Here is a 13,075-nt window from a genome sequence, read left to right on the forward strand (position 1 = left end):
GCCCCGGTCTCTGCTCATCACCAAGAGTATACCTGCCTTCTTAGCCTTATGACGCCACTGGACTGTAATGTCCCCTTATGATCATCACTTTCTCTTTTGTTTCAGACAAGAAAAGATTGTCAAGGACTGCAACTAAGAGAGAGCCAATGTCCGTAAACCATTTTGAAAGAACTCCTTGCTTCAGAGAGAGCTAAGATCCACTGAAACGGCTTAGCCATGTGACGATATTTCCAGGAATTGAAATCCAGTGAGTTCACCAGCATAACCACACAGGAACAAAGAGTGTACCGGCTTAAAATGTTGTCTCTGCCTGTCCGCCTTGGGAACGTAGGATGAAATTCAAGGAATCTGATGTTGGTGATCTTCCCAAACAACTTCCACTCTTGTTTTGTAGTTTCCCCTTTCTGGGTCCCTTAAGTACCAAGAGACATGACCGGCCAATGGCTACCATTTATGGAACAGGTGCCACAGTGAGCCAGACATGGCTTGTTGGGTTGCAGACGTCTCACGTCGGTCTACAATGTCGGTGTTGTCCTGTCCGATTTCACATGAGGTTTTTAAACGCAGAAGGGTTAGGTCACTGCCCAAGGCACATACTCCAAACTCATAGACAGGTATTCTGATGCCTAAGCCCTCTCTTTCTCCCTTACCCCTCCCAGCCTCTGGGTCAATCCTTTCTCTAATGGTCCAGAGCAGCCGTAAACCCTCACTGCAGAGGGGAGCTCCCCCTAGCCAGGCGGCATCATAGAGGCATCTACACCACAAACAAGCACGAGGCTCACGTGCCCCGCAAGGTGAAAGAGGCGAGATAAGGGGCTCCTGAAAGTAGGGGCGTTATCGCTGTCTGTGGATCTCCTCTCTCTCTATCTCACTCCGTGGCTCTCTTTTCTGTGGCCTTGTAACCTGGGCCCAGCGCAGCTCTTGGGAACAAATTGCGAAGGAAAGACGCAAAACAAAGAAGACATGATAAAAACTGCTGTGAAAAGTTAAATTCCCATGATTCTCTGTGGCTGTTAATGGATTTCTATGATATACACAGACCTCTGGCTTTGTCTGCTGGGCAGGTGACCTCCAACTAAATGAGTTTAGTCAGTGTCCCCTAACAAGAAATGTTCCTGTTTCTCCACACTTCACCAAGCCCCCTGAGTATACAGAGACCCTCACTCCCCCACAAACAGACAGATACCATCAGCTGTGCGCACATGCCCACCTGAGACAGAAGTGGGCTATGCAGCCCCACCTGTCAAAACATGCACACGCGTTTGTGTTCACAGCTCTCCCGTTCGTTCACTTAAGCATTCACTGGAGTGACTTTGCAGTAGGCGTTGCAGATACAGCAAGGAAAAGATGCAGCTTTCGTGCTTGAGATGCTCACGGCCCACTGGACAGACAGGCGTTTCGACACGATGAGGTAAGAGCTGCAGCAGAGACCCACAAAGGGGAATCACGGAGGAGAGAGTGTCTAGAACTTTCTGGAGAAGTCAAAGAAGGCAAAATGAGCTGAGACATAGTCTCTTTGGATGGCCTCAGTTTCTTCATCTGAAAAATAAGCTTAACAACAGCAGCCACCTCAGAGTGCCAACATGAAATGCAATGTAGCCTTGTACATAAAGCATTTGACCCAGCGCCCAGCCTGAGTAAAGGCTCAGTTATGTTAACCACCCACATTAGTATTAGCAGCATTACTAAATGAGCCCCCAGTTGTAGGCGTAAATGCACAGAAATGATTAACTAAAGGATATTATTTATCATTCATTTTCTAGAACTAGGTCCTGAGTTTGACGCTAGGGTAGTTTGGTTGTTAGACGACAGCCTCCTACTGGCCAAGTGTGGAATTGCACCTCTACTCTATTAGCCACTATGTATTTCCAGGAAAAAAAAGAAAGCTATGTGCCTGAGCTGTGATGACAGAGACTTGGAAACTCAAATCTGGTGAGAGAAACCCAGGCAGGAGTGAGGAGAATATGGGGAGAAGGTAAAAAGGCTGTGAGGCATCCTGGAGTTGAACTGGCCTTCGATAGACAACTATGATACCCAGCATCTTAGGGGCCTGGCAAATCTCTTGACAACTTCTCTATGTTTTCAAAAAAGCCTTTTGAGAATGATGACGCCTTTCCAACCTCCCACCCCCCACAATCTAACGATGGCAGGTTACAAAACAAATAAAATTTGTTTTTCTGAAATTCACTTTACAGTGAGTTTGCCTGGAAAGCTGGCTCGGTGAGAGGTCCCTGATATTCCTTGTCAGGAAAGCACAGTATATTCCAGAGGCCACAGAAAAAAACTTTCAAATACCTATAGCAGGCCGCCCAGTAGAACTTTCTGGGAGGGCAGGGAGGTTCTATGCCCGGTACTCTGCCCAAAATGGTACCACTAACTATAGGTGGCCAGTGAGCTCCTGAAAAGTGGCTAGTCTGACTGAGGAGAAGGATTGGTATTTTAATTTGATTTAATTAAATTTAAATAGCCACATGTGACTAGTGGCTGCCATATCGGACAGCACGGACCCAGGGGCTCGGATCACATACACTTTCTTGAGTCTTTTCTCTAGTTTTGGCATCTTCTTCTGCAAATTGGCCAGACCCAGGGGCAGAGTGTCCAAGGCACAGGCCTGGCCAGCTCCTCCCAGCACAGGCCCCCACCTCACCCCTAAGGGATCCACAAGGCAAGACCTTCCCAAATGTCCAGCCAGAGGTCTCGTTAACCCCAAGGGGTGATCCCCTTGGCTTCAGACAATTTCATCAGCTCCCCCAATCTATCCAAAGAATCCAGTCCATTCACTAGTTTCCAAAAGCTCAGGATGACCCCACTGCTAAGATGATGTCTTTGGGACCAGAGGGGCGGCCGCTGCGCTTTACACAGGTTTTGGGCCATTTTGTGCCCCCTGGGCTGAACGGGCAGAGGCAGCCTCATCACAATGCCCTGCTTTTCCCTTCTAAATGGATTGGAGACACAGCCCTGGCTGGGCCTGTGTACCCTATTCATCTCCTTCCAAGCCAGGCTCTGTGAGCTCATTCACGGAGGATGGGTGAAGGAAGCGGGGACGCCAGCACACATACAGAAAACAAACAATGCTGGCAGCTCCTTGTTCGGGGGGGCGGCCGCAGGGACACGGAGATGGGGAGATGAAGCCAGGGGGTTAGTCTTGCGGGGTGGGGGGGGGGCATCTGGCTGAGCAAGGAGCCTGGGGCTCCTGTAGCTGCTTCTCCCACCACCTCCAGAAACCCTGCCCCAGCCTTGGCTTCAGGAGCCCCCATCTTGGTAAGCGCTTATCTCTCTCCGTTCAGCTGGCTCCTTGGGAAAAGAGGCCATGGGGAGGGAAGAACAGAGTGACAGCAGGCAAAGAGAGAACTGGCAGCATGGAGTCACTTCCCAGGAATTCCCTCCTGCCCATAGACAGGCACGCGAGGCTCCCCAGGTCCCAAGGAGAGCCCCAAGTCAGCTGAGCTGCTCCCTCAGTCCAGCTACAGAAGCAAAAGGACCCAAGTATTTGGCTCCGGTGGGCAATTTGCATGCAATTTGCATACATCTGCATACCCCTGCTCCAGAAGCCCTCAGTTGAAGGATGTGAAATGAAATAAAATAAATTAATTAGTGCAGCCTTCCATGGCCCGTCATGCAGGGCCTGACACCCTAAGAGATGTACTAGCTGAGTTTTAAAGCAATTAATGTGATGGCAGGCTAGGATGGAGAGAGATGGGGTGGGCGGCTGAAGGGGAGTTCTCAGCTTCCGGGGTAGAAAAGGGAGGGAAAGTGTCCCTCTGAATTGGAAGCCTGGCATTGTCCTCCTGCGCCAGCCCTGTCCCCCATCTTCAGAGAGCGCAGCGTTGACCACATGGAGGCCTGCTCCTGGTTTCCTATCTGGGCCTGGCACTGGCGTTGCCTGGCAGCCACCTCTGCAGAAAGATTTTTACCACGGATGCGGTAACATTCGATTTCAAACACAGGAGAGAATATTTGCTCCAAGGGCTGGGAAGGCAATGAAGTGCCACCAGCATTTTCCCGTCTCCAAGCTCCCTCCCACCTTCACCCCCACTCACTGTTACCGTTGGGTCCCCATATTTCTCTCTGCCAGCGGGGCACGCCCTTCACCACCCCTCACTCCCATCCCATCTACGGATGGTAGAGGGAGACGCGGCCGCATCGTCAGCAGTGAGCTGGAGTTACTTCAGCCCCGTCCTCCTGCCAGGTGCTAATGAGAGGCTCACAGCGTGTGTCAGCCAAGCAATTCCCATATCATGTAAATACGTCTCTTAGGATTCAGTTCGTGGCACTATTTAACATATGCCTTGACTTCCTCTAGGCCCGCTGATCTATCCAGGATAGAAACCTCATCTAAAGCTGGGGCCCCGCGGGGTGCCAAATGTTAGGTCCACACCTGCGGTGTCACAGACTGCCACAAGAGCTGGGGTGGAGGACCCTAGAGCTGATTCTAAGGGGGAGGGGCTACCATACTAAGATGGAGGACAAAGATTTGGGTTAAAAGGAGCTCAGGTCACAGCCAATGAAATAGCCGCGACAACCAGCAAATGCTGACTCCAAGACCAAGAATGCAAGACAACAGCAAGGACAGGGTGGTTCAAAGCAAGTCTGGACCAAGAGCGAGAAGGAGATTGAGGAGTGCAGCTCTGAGCCAAGCCTGCGAATGGTGAGTGTGCCCCAGCGCGGCCCTGTGACCCCGGGTTTCCATGCACAGCACGCGGATGTGGTACAGCATGAAGGAGAAAAGGAGTCAGTGCCAGGATCACGAGGCTGTGCCCGCCCCGTCCCCCACCCCTCTCCTCCACCCTCCATCCAGAGCAGCTCCGTTTGACTGCGTCATCCATTGGTTTCGTCTGAAGAAAGGGGGACGCAGCTTGCAAGGGTTAGAGAAGTGTTGTTTTCGATCAGGGGTTGGCAAACCATGGCCAGTGGACCAGTCAGCCCACAGCCTGGTTTTGTACGACCTACGAGCCAAGGATGATGTTTCACCTTTTCTAACGGTTGAAAAAAATAAAGAAGAAGAACATTTTGCGACACATAAAAATTATAGGAGATTTGAGTTTCGGCACCCTTGAATAAAGTTTTACTGGAACCCGGCCACGCCCTTCCTCTGACACACTGTCTGTGGCTGTTTTCCCACCTACAACAGCGGAGCTGAGTAGTTGCCACAAGGAGCATATGGTCCCCAGAGAGGGAAATATTTACTATCTGGGCCTCTCGGAATAATCTTGCCAGCCCCTGTTTTACATCAGGGAAGGGGAGCTCTCCGCCTACCCCATTCCCCACATGGCGGTACCTTGTGCTGTGCAGACTTGAGCACAGGATTGCAAGAAGAACGTCAGAGACAACTGGACCTTCTTCTGAGCCTGGCCACCTTCCACTCCCTTGTGGCAAAGGGAGACCAGGCTGGGATGCTCGGTCCAGACACACGAAGGTTTCCATCAGTGGCTGAAAAGGCCAACGCTTGTGCCTAAGACCCACAGCTGGTCCTCCTATTGCCAACACCTGGGCCCTGGGCAGGTGGGCATCTGCACATCTCTAACAACATCGCACCTCAGCCCTAAACTCAGGGTGTCAGGCCAGGACTAGCCCTATACGCAATAGAATAGGAGGCAGGCTTTCTCCGTAATCTGGTTTTGAAGAAGGTAGGAGGCTGTCCTGTCCTTCTCTCTCCCCTACCAAAAACACGACCCAAAGACTACACCCAAAATGCCATCCTTCCACATTCCTTCGTTGGGACACTGCTGTAGGGTCCGCAGGGTCCTTAGTGACTCATATTTGGTACTAGTGGGGCTTTCTGAGCACAGGGTCACGTCAGGGACACAAAGAACAAGATAGATTCTGAGGGCAGAACACAAGGCTGGGCAAAGCGGACTTTGAGGAGGTTTCGGCAGAAGACAGGGACCCGGCAGAGGGCACAGGGCAGCTGGGGTCTGGGTTAGGGCTGAGGCCATAGCCAAGCCTGTGAGGGTCTCCAGAGGTGGTCTGGGGACTTCACCCTCAGCCCTGGCCGTGGGCGCAGAGGGGACAGTGGCAGCAACTTACCCGGTACCACACGATCTCACGCATGCGACCATCCGTCTTGAAGTTACACTTCAAGGTCACGGCGTCTCCGGCCACCACGGGTGGGAGGGGCTCAATGTTGACAGTCAAGTAGGCTGTGGAAGAAAGGAGAAAGGGACAGTGAGGGCACGAGCTGATCAGGAGCAGGGTGGGGCTGATCGGGGCGGGGTGGGGGAGAGAGTGGACGCAACCGTGGGGGGCGCTGTTCACGCGGTAGTCTGCGTGATGGGTGGCTGTGGGCCTGAGTGGGGCTCCGTTGACCTCTTCTTCCTTCCCATTGACGTCTGCCTCTCTGGGAAGCTCTTTGGCTCCCACGTTGCCCTCCAACCTGAAAACATTTCTTGGGAGGAATTTTCCCATGAAAATAGGACCTGCTGGCACTTGGAGGAAGTGCCCCGATGTATTTCTACAGGATATCCCAGAGAAACGGGCCTGTGGTCAAACACGGCCCCTCCAACCCCCCTTTAGAGAGTCGCGACATTCGTGGGTGAGTAAGCCCTGCAGGAAAGGAACTCACTGAAATGCCTTTGAGCTAGTGTTTCCAAACCTCCCTGACCATCGGCCCCTTGGCCATCCCTCAAACCCCACCAGGAGCCTATGCAGCCAGGGTCGCGTGAAGCCCACATTGGGATATGGCATTCCAGGTGCCCAGACCCCTCCACTCCCAGCCTCATAACCAAATTACTCCCGGAGAGAAGAAGGGAAGAGAACCCTGAGATACTGTTGCTTGCTTCCTGAACCCCCCAAATCTCCCATCACACACACCCTGCCACCCAGAGGGAGACGTAGTTCCCCCCTTGGCCATGGCACTGGTGATGGTAGTGGAGGGAGAGGGGAAGGGTGGGCCAGCTGCCTGGAAAGGGGTCTCAAACCTCTGCAATGCCCAGATGATGCCGCTCGCCCCCAGCTGCCCCTGGGAAAACCTCCCAGCCCCCAGGAGCTGGGACTCTTGCCCTGCAGCCACCCCTGGGGAGCACTGCTACCTCCACACCAAAGTCCAGCCTGGCCAGGCCTCCGACCCACTCCTCTGCCTCCAGAACCCCAGTCCAAGGGGCGGGGCGCCCACTGCAGCTCGGCAGGGGAGCTCATTCTTGAGCCGATTGTCCAGGCTCATTGTTTTGTTTCCCACCAGCTGATGTCCAGCCATTGATCTAATGGATCAATCCAGTCCAATCGTCTTAATGAGAAAACTAGCCAGGATGGGTTCGGGGATTTCAATTGTGCAGGCAACCTGAGCGGATCGAGCCCAGGGGCCTGACCCCTGCCTGGAACTTAATGGTTACAACACTCCAGAAAAAAAAACAAAACAAATAAGAATCAACCTTGGAAGCATCAATTTGGAAGCTGGAGTCAGACTCGACCTGCGTGGTCCGAGCTTCAGGTCCCAGTGCCCAGGTGAGGGGTAAGGAATGGGGCTTGCCCCTAGGCGGCCTCTAACTTAGGCCAGAGGACAGGTGTGCAGGGAGCCCAAGGGGTCCATGAGAGCAGCAACTGGAGCTAACTGGACAGGCAAACCTTCTGTGTCCTTTCCTCACTCATTCAGCCCCAAAGTTTGCTGCCACCTGCTCTGAGTAGGCCCCGGGCTGGGATCCAGGAAGCAGGGTGGCTTGAACATAGTCCCATTCTCCAGGAGCGCACAGTGGGGGGACAGGTTCACCACATGTTCACACTCAGTGGGCCAGGGTGATGTAGGAGGGAGGTGGGGGGCTGTGGGAGGGGAAAGGGGAAACCTGGCCCAGCCTGGCTGACCAGGGAAGTCCCCAGCCCAGCTGGGTCCCAAGCCACGACAAACAAGGAGGCCACCCACAAGGGGATGAACCCCATCGAGAAAGGACCCTGAGGCAGGCCAAGCCGAGTGTGAAATGGTAACAAGGGCTCCTGTTTCCATGGCACCCACTCTGAGGCCACCGCTGGGCTCAGTGCTTAAGACACACTCACTCATGCAACTGGCACGACAATCCTGGGAGAGGAATAAATATTATCCTCACTTTCCATGGAGAAACAGAGAGGTGAAGCAACCTGCCAAGAGCACACAGCTGTAAGTGGCAGAGCTTGGGTTCAAACCCAGACCTTCTGTTCCATTTTGACCCCCATGCTCTGTACAGCCTCTTTAATGATGGGAGAGGAGGAAAGAGCCAGCAGACATTTCACGTCCAGCCCTGGGGAGGAGGCGGTGTGTTACTGGGGGGCCGTGGCAGGAGTCTAGGACCCGGTCCCAGCCTTGGGCTGAGCCCCTGGCTCACTTTTCCAGTGGAGCTGCCCTCTCTGGCAGATCTCAGCTTTGAAGGTACCGCTAAGAGTGGGCATCATCAGTCCAGATGGCTGAGGAGCTCAAGACCAGAGAAGGGCCGCCCCCGGAAGGAGGCAGGAAGGACACTCTCTCAGAGGCATCAATCTTCCAGCCAGTCCACGGTGGGTGCAGATGGTGCTGGCATGGGAGGCGGGCAGGGGGGATGGAGGTGCCAGCTTGTGGGGTCACCGTTTGTTGGCAAGCCATGGGGGAATTACAGGTGTGAGCGCGGTGGGGGTTGGCAGGGATGGCTGGAGCGCTGGGAACTAGTGACAGTGTTAGGGGCACCACAGGTGTAGCAGATGTCTAAGGCGACGGGATGCACAGGGGCCTGCCCGGGTGAGAGCAGGGAGCAGCCCACTGCACATCTGAGAGAGGGGTCCCTGGGACACAGGAGGAGGAAAATTAGAAGCTGGGTGCACGAGTGGGTGGTTCTGACATCTGAGACAGCTTTTCCCAGAGTGTGTACAGAATCGGGAGCTTCTAATAAACGTTTCAGGCAACAAGGCTTCTGTTAGCAGCTAAATGTGAGAAATATTGGGCTAAACAAAATTAAACACATTCCTTCCCTTTGAGACTTCTCAGAACCTTTCTCTCCTTCCTTCTTCCTGTCCTGCCTTCATGCATAAAAAATATTTATTGAGCATTTGTTCAGGACCAGGCACTGTTCTAGGCAGTGGGGATGCAACAGTGAGAATAAGCAAGTCCACCGTCGTGGAGCTGGTCTTCCAGCAGAGGAGACGATAATCAAATAAACAAAGGATGGGAGCTATGTCAGGTGACGATAGTGTAATGAAGAAAAATAAATCAGGGCTGCTCTGGACAGGCTGGTCCGGGAGGCCTCTCTGAGGAGGCCAGAATAAAGGAAAGTGTGAGCCACGTGGGCATCTAGAAGGAGAGCATTCCACATAGAGGACATCACACGCGCAAAGGCCCTGAAGCTGGACTGTGTTCAGAGCGCTCTGTGATGCTCCAAACTTGGGCCACGGTGGGACATTTTTTCGTAACTTTGTACACTCTGGAGCCCAGGTTTGGCTGAGCATCTTGAAAGACCGGAACCTGGGCTGGGGCGAGAGTGAGGCAAGTAAGATGTCTAGGGCGCCAAATGTAAGGGGGCGCTGACTCCCGCTGCAGGACCCTGAGTCCCGCTTGCCTCCCCCTAGTCCCCACCCTGCTAGAGTCCTTTAGAAGAACGTTAGGACACGTCTTCCTCAGCTGAGGCAGAAGTGACTATGGGTCCCATTCCCCAGGTCCCCTAGCTGGAGCCACAGAGGGTGGGGATGGGGGTGGAATGCTCCGAGCTGGGGGTCCTCCTCTTCTCAGCCCCTCTGGAGTTGACGGAGCGGGCTCCGGGCTGCAGAGCGGGCAGGAGGCCTCGGCTCTGAGGACTAGACCCTCCTTCCTGGGCACGTGGCACTTTCTAGTGTTCCCAGCACTTTCGCTCCCAGTTTTTCATCAGCTCCCACAACAACCTGTGCACGCCGCGTAAGATGCCGCCCTTGCAGTGTGTCCCACTGGAGCCTAATTGTCTGTTTGCACACCTGCCTCTCCTGGAACGCGGGTTCTGTTAATACCACTGGGGCAGGAACATAGGAACACCCGTGCTCCTTTTTGAGCATCCGTGCATGCAGGCAGCCTCCTCCTCGTGGCCCCCTTGAATGCTTCTGTCACAGAGGAGGAACGGCCGTGCAGGGCGGCGCGGCGCCCTGCTCAATACCACCCCCATGTAAGCAGCAAAGCCAGGACTTAAATCCAGATCTGTCAGACGCCGAAGCCAATCTCTTTCCACTACCCTTTGCTACCACCCGGAGCAGTCATGTGACTTGCAGAGGTCACGTGGGAATTCGGGGGTAGCCCCCCGATTCGCCTCTCCATTGACTGCATCTTCATTCGAGGCCTGGCTCTCAGACGGGGCCCGGGAGCCGAGGCAGGGGCTGGAGGAGCAGACCTGGAGCTGCACACCGAGCCATGCAGACTGCAAGCAGACAGGTCTGGGGGTGAGATCAGGCCCGAGCGAGGGATGGTGGGCAGAGGGGAGACCCCACGGCCCCTCAGGGCTGGAGATCAGAGCCTCGCAATGAGCTGCAGGCTCCCCGGGCCTTTCCTATCTGAGGCCAGGACAAGCCTCAGGCCACGTGTGGGCTCTGAGCCTCAGGTCTGGAGGCAGGGCCGCTGGTGGGGTAGGGAGGGGGAAGGCGGGAGGCAGGGCGATTTTCTGACAGATGTGCCAGGTGAGGATTGCGTCAGTGGTGGTCAACACCTGGCTCCCAGGTGAGAACTCACCTTCCCAGACACAGATACACACAGGAGAGGGGCCAGCAGGGGTTCGTGGCCAAGGAGTTCTTTGCAAAAGAAAAATGGAAAAGTTCTCCTCCAGGTCCGACTGACATTCCTCCAGCTCCTATTTCACAAAATTCCATCATCTTTCGAATTCCTGTTCTTTCTCTGAAAATGCCCTGCCTCGCCTTCCTTGCTTCTCCCACCCACACGCCTCCAACAAATCTGAAGTCAGTTATCCGGTTCAAGTTCCTCCCTCTACCACTCAGTAGTGACCTGGGCAAGTTGTGTGGCCTCCGTGGGACTCAGTTTCCCCGTGCATAATGTGGACGTGGGAACAATCACAGGGTCCAACGCGGTGAAGCACATCCTAGGGTGTGGTTCGCCATGTGCCCCGCCCTCCCAGGTGGGCGCCCTGAGCAGGGTGAAGCAGCCCCATGCTTCCCGGCCCCCAGACCTCTCCTCCCTCCCACCTCCCACGGTCAGTTGAGGAAGGATGGTCCGGGATAGGGGTGGGAAGGGCGGGGTCTGACAACTAGAAGCTGGTCAGGGAGTAGAAGATTCAGAGATGACCAGCCAGGTGTCCCACCTGGCCTGGGATCAGAGCCGGGAGACCCAAGCGGAATTGTCCCTGCAAGGCAGAGGACAGAAAACCAGAGAGAGAAGAGCCAAGAAGACCCCCTGCTGTCGGGACCCCGGCAAGCCTGGTGGCGGAGGGCCAGCTGAACAGGCAGGGGTAGGGGAGATGGGCTCATCCACCAGCCGGGAAGCAGTGAGTACAGTGGAAAGAGCACCAGAGGTCTGTGTGCTGGGACCTCAGGCAGGTGGTCCCTCTCTCTGGGCCTCAGTTTCCTCGTCTCTAAAATGAGGGGTGAACTGGACTTTTAGGGCCTTCCAGCTCCAATCAATCTCATGTCAGATGTTAACTGAGCCTGAATCTTGCCACCTTCGTTCGCGGTACGACTCAATGCCGTTTCTCCGAGAAGCGAATCCCCCAATTAATCAGCCGCCAGCTACAGACGGGGCTCCGTCTTTCTCGGCATTAAATTTGCCGGCAATCAGCCTGGATGCTCGAGCCCCCCCCAGGCGCGGTATTGAGGAGCAGGATCAGGAGCAGAGACGGATTCATCTTAACTAAGCAGTTCATTATCCCGACCGGCAGCATCACTCTCCCCTCTATCTCTGACAGCACTTACGCCACTCCTGTTAAGACACATTTAGCAAAATTGCAGGCAATATATAGGAGCCACGAGCCCTCCCAATGAGGTGATGATAAATAGCTCCTCTATCCGGAAACTCGCCTCGCAATATCCCAGCATCGCTCCTCGCCCCTTTCCCGGCTCACAGGGGGCGTTTCTAGACACCCGGCTCACGTCTGGTCCGCTGGGTGGATGGGAGTCAGCGAGGGTTTCCATGGGAGGGGTACGGGCCCGCCTTGACGTAATGAAAGGGACGTCAACCGTCTTAGGGTGACCAGAAGTCTCAATCTTCCTGGGACCAAGGGGTTTCCTTGGATGAGGGCTTTCAATGCTAAAACAGGCGAACTGGAACAAACTGGTCACCCTAACTGCAATCGCACCCTAGCCCGCGGACGGCCCTGGGAGGTCTCTTAAACCTCCACCTGTTTCAACAGTCAGAGCAACCACACCTCCCTCAACCAGCTGTAAGGACCAGTGAGGGGATGCTAACCTTCTCCCTGGTTCCTGACTCCCCGTGGGGGCTCCGTGGGCAGCGGTGGCTGTGGTTAGGGAGGTACCTTGTGGGATCAGGATTTGTCCCAGACTTCCTGCATCCGTTCACGCCCTTCAGTCACCCTCCACCAGCAGCCAGAGGGATTTTTCTAAAACACCTCAGGCCTTCTCATTGCTCCAGAGAAAACATTGCCAATCCTCCCTGGGGTGACCCAGCCTGGGCCGAGCTCTCCAGCACCTCCGGCACCTCCCGGCTCTCACCCCCGAACAGGGTCTGCTGCCTCCTACCTCTCCCTCGGGGCAGCCTTCTCTCCCACCCTGGGCCCCAGCATGGGCTGTCCCCTTGGTCCCAAGCCCTCACTCTTTGCTTGAGTAACTGCTGCTCATCCTTCAAGGATTAGTGGACATCTCACTTCCTCAAGAAAACTCTCCCGGACTCCCTGACTATCATTGTCCCCAAAGCACCCCTCCCCTCGCCTACCCCTGAGGACACTGAGCGTTACTTGTGATGACGTTTTCCATGGACAGTCACCACTGCACAAGGCCATGAACCACTTCTGTGTGCCGTGTTACCACGTGCCTAGAACAGCGCCTGCATCCCAGCACGCGTTGAAGGAAGGAAAGACATAACCCCGCCCACTGCCCGGACCGTTCCATAATGAGAGCGGGTGGGGTTCCCAGCAGGACCCTCCTGGAAGCACCTCCTCCCTGTGGGCCTTGTCCTAGGCGCCCAAGCCGAGGGTCCCCATGACCTCAGGTGCCTTCTGAAACT

General features: G+C 54.9%; 1 protein-coding gene across 10 annotated transcripts in view; it reads right to left on the reverse strand.

Annotated features, from left to right (window-relative positions):
• Positions 1–13,075, reverse strand: part of IGSF21 (immunoglobin superfamily member 21) — a 242,232-nt gene that overhangs the window by 133,443 nt on the left and 95,714 nt on the right. For all 10 annotated transcript variants that reach the window (XM_070600964.1, XM_070600972.1, XM_070600989.1 and 7 more), the window contains exon 2: positions 6,028–6,140. In XM_070600964.1, the coding sequence (XP_070457065.1) occupies positions 6,028–6,051 (24 nt within the window). In that variant the 5' untranslated portion in view covers positions 6,052–6,140. The remainder of the gene's footprint in view (positions 1–6,027; positions 6,141–13,075) is intronic.

Source organism: Equus przewalskii, chromosome 2 (genome assembly GCF_037783145.1).
Source record: "Equus przewalskii isolate Varuska chromosome 2, EquPr2, whole genome shotgun sequence".
Taxonomy (NCBI): domain Eukaryota; kingdom Metazoa; phylum Chordata; class Mammalia; order Perissodactyla; family Equidae; genus Equus; species Equus przewalskii.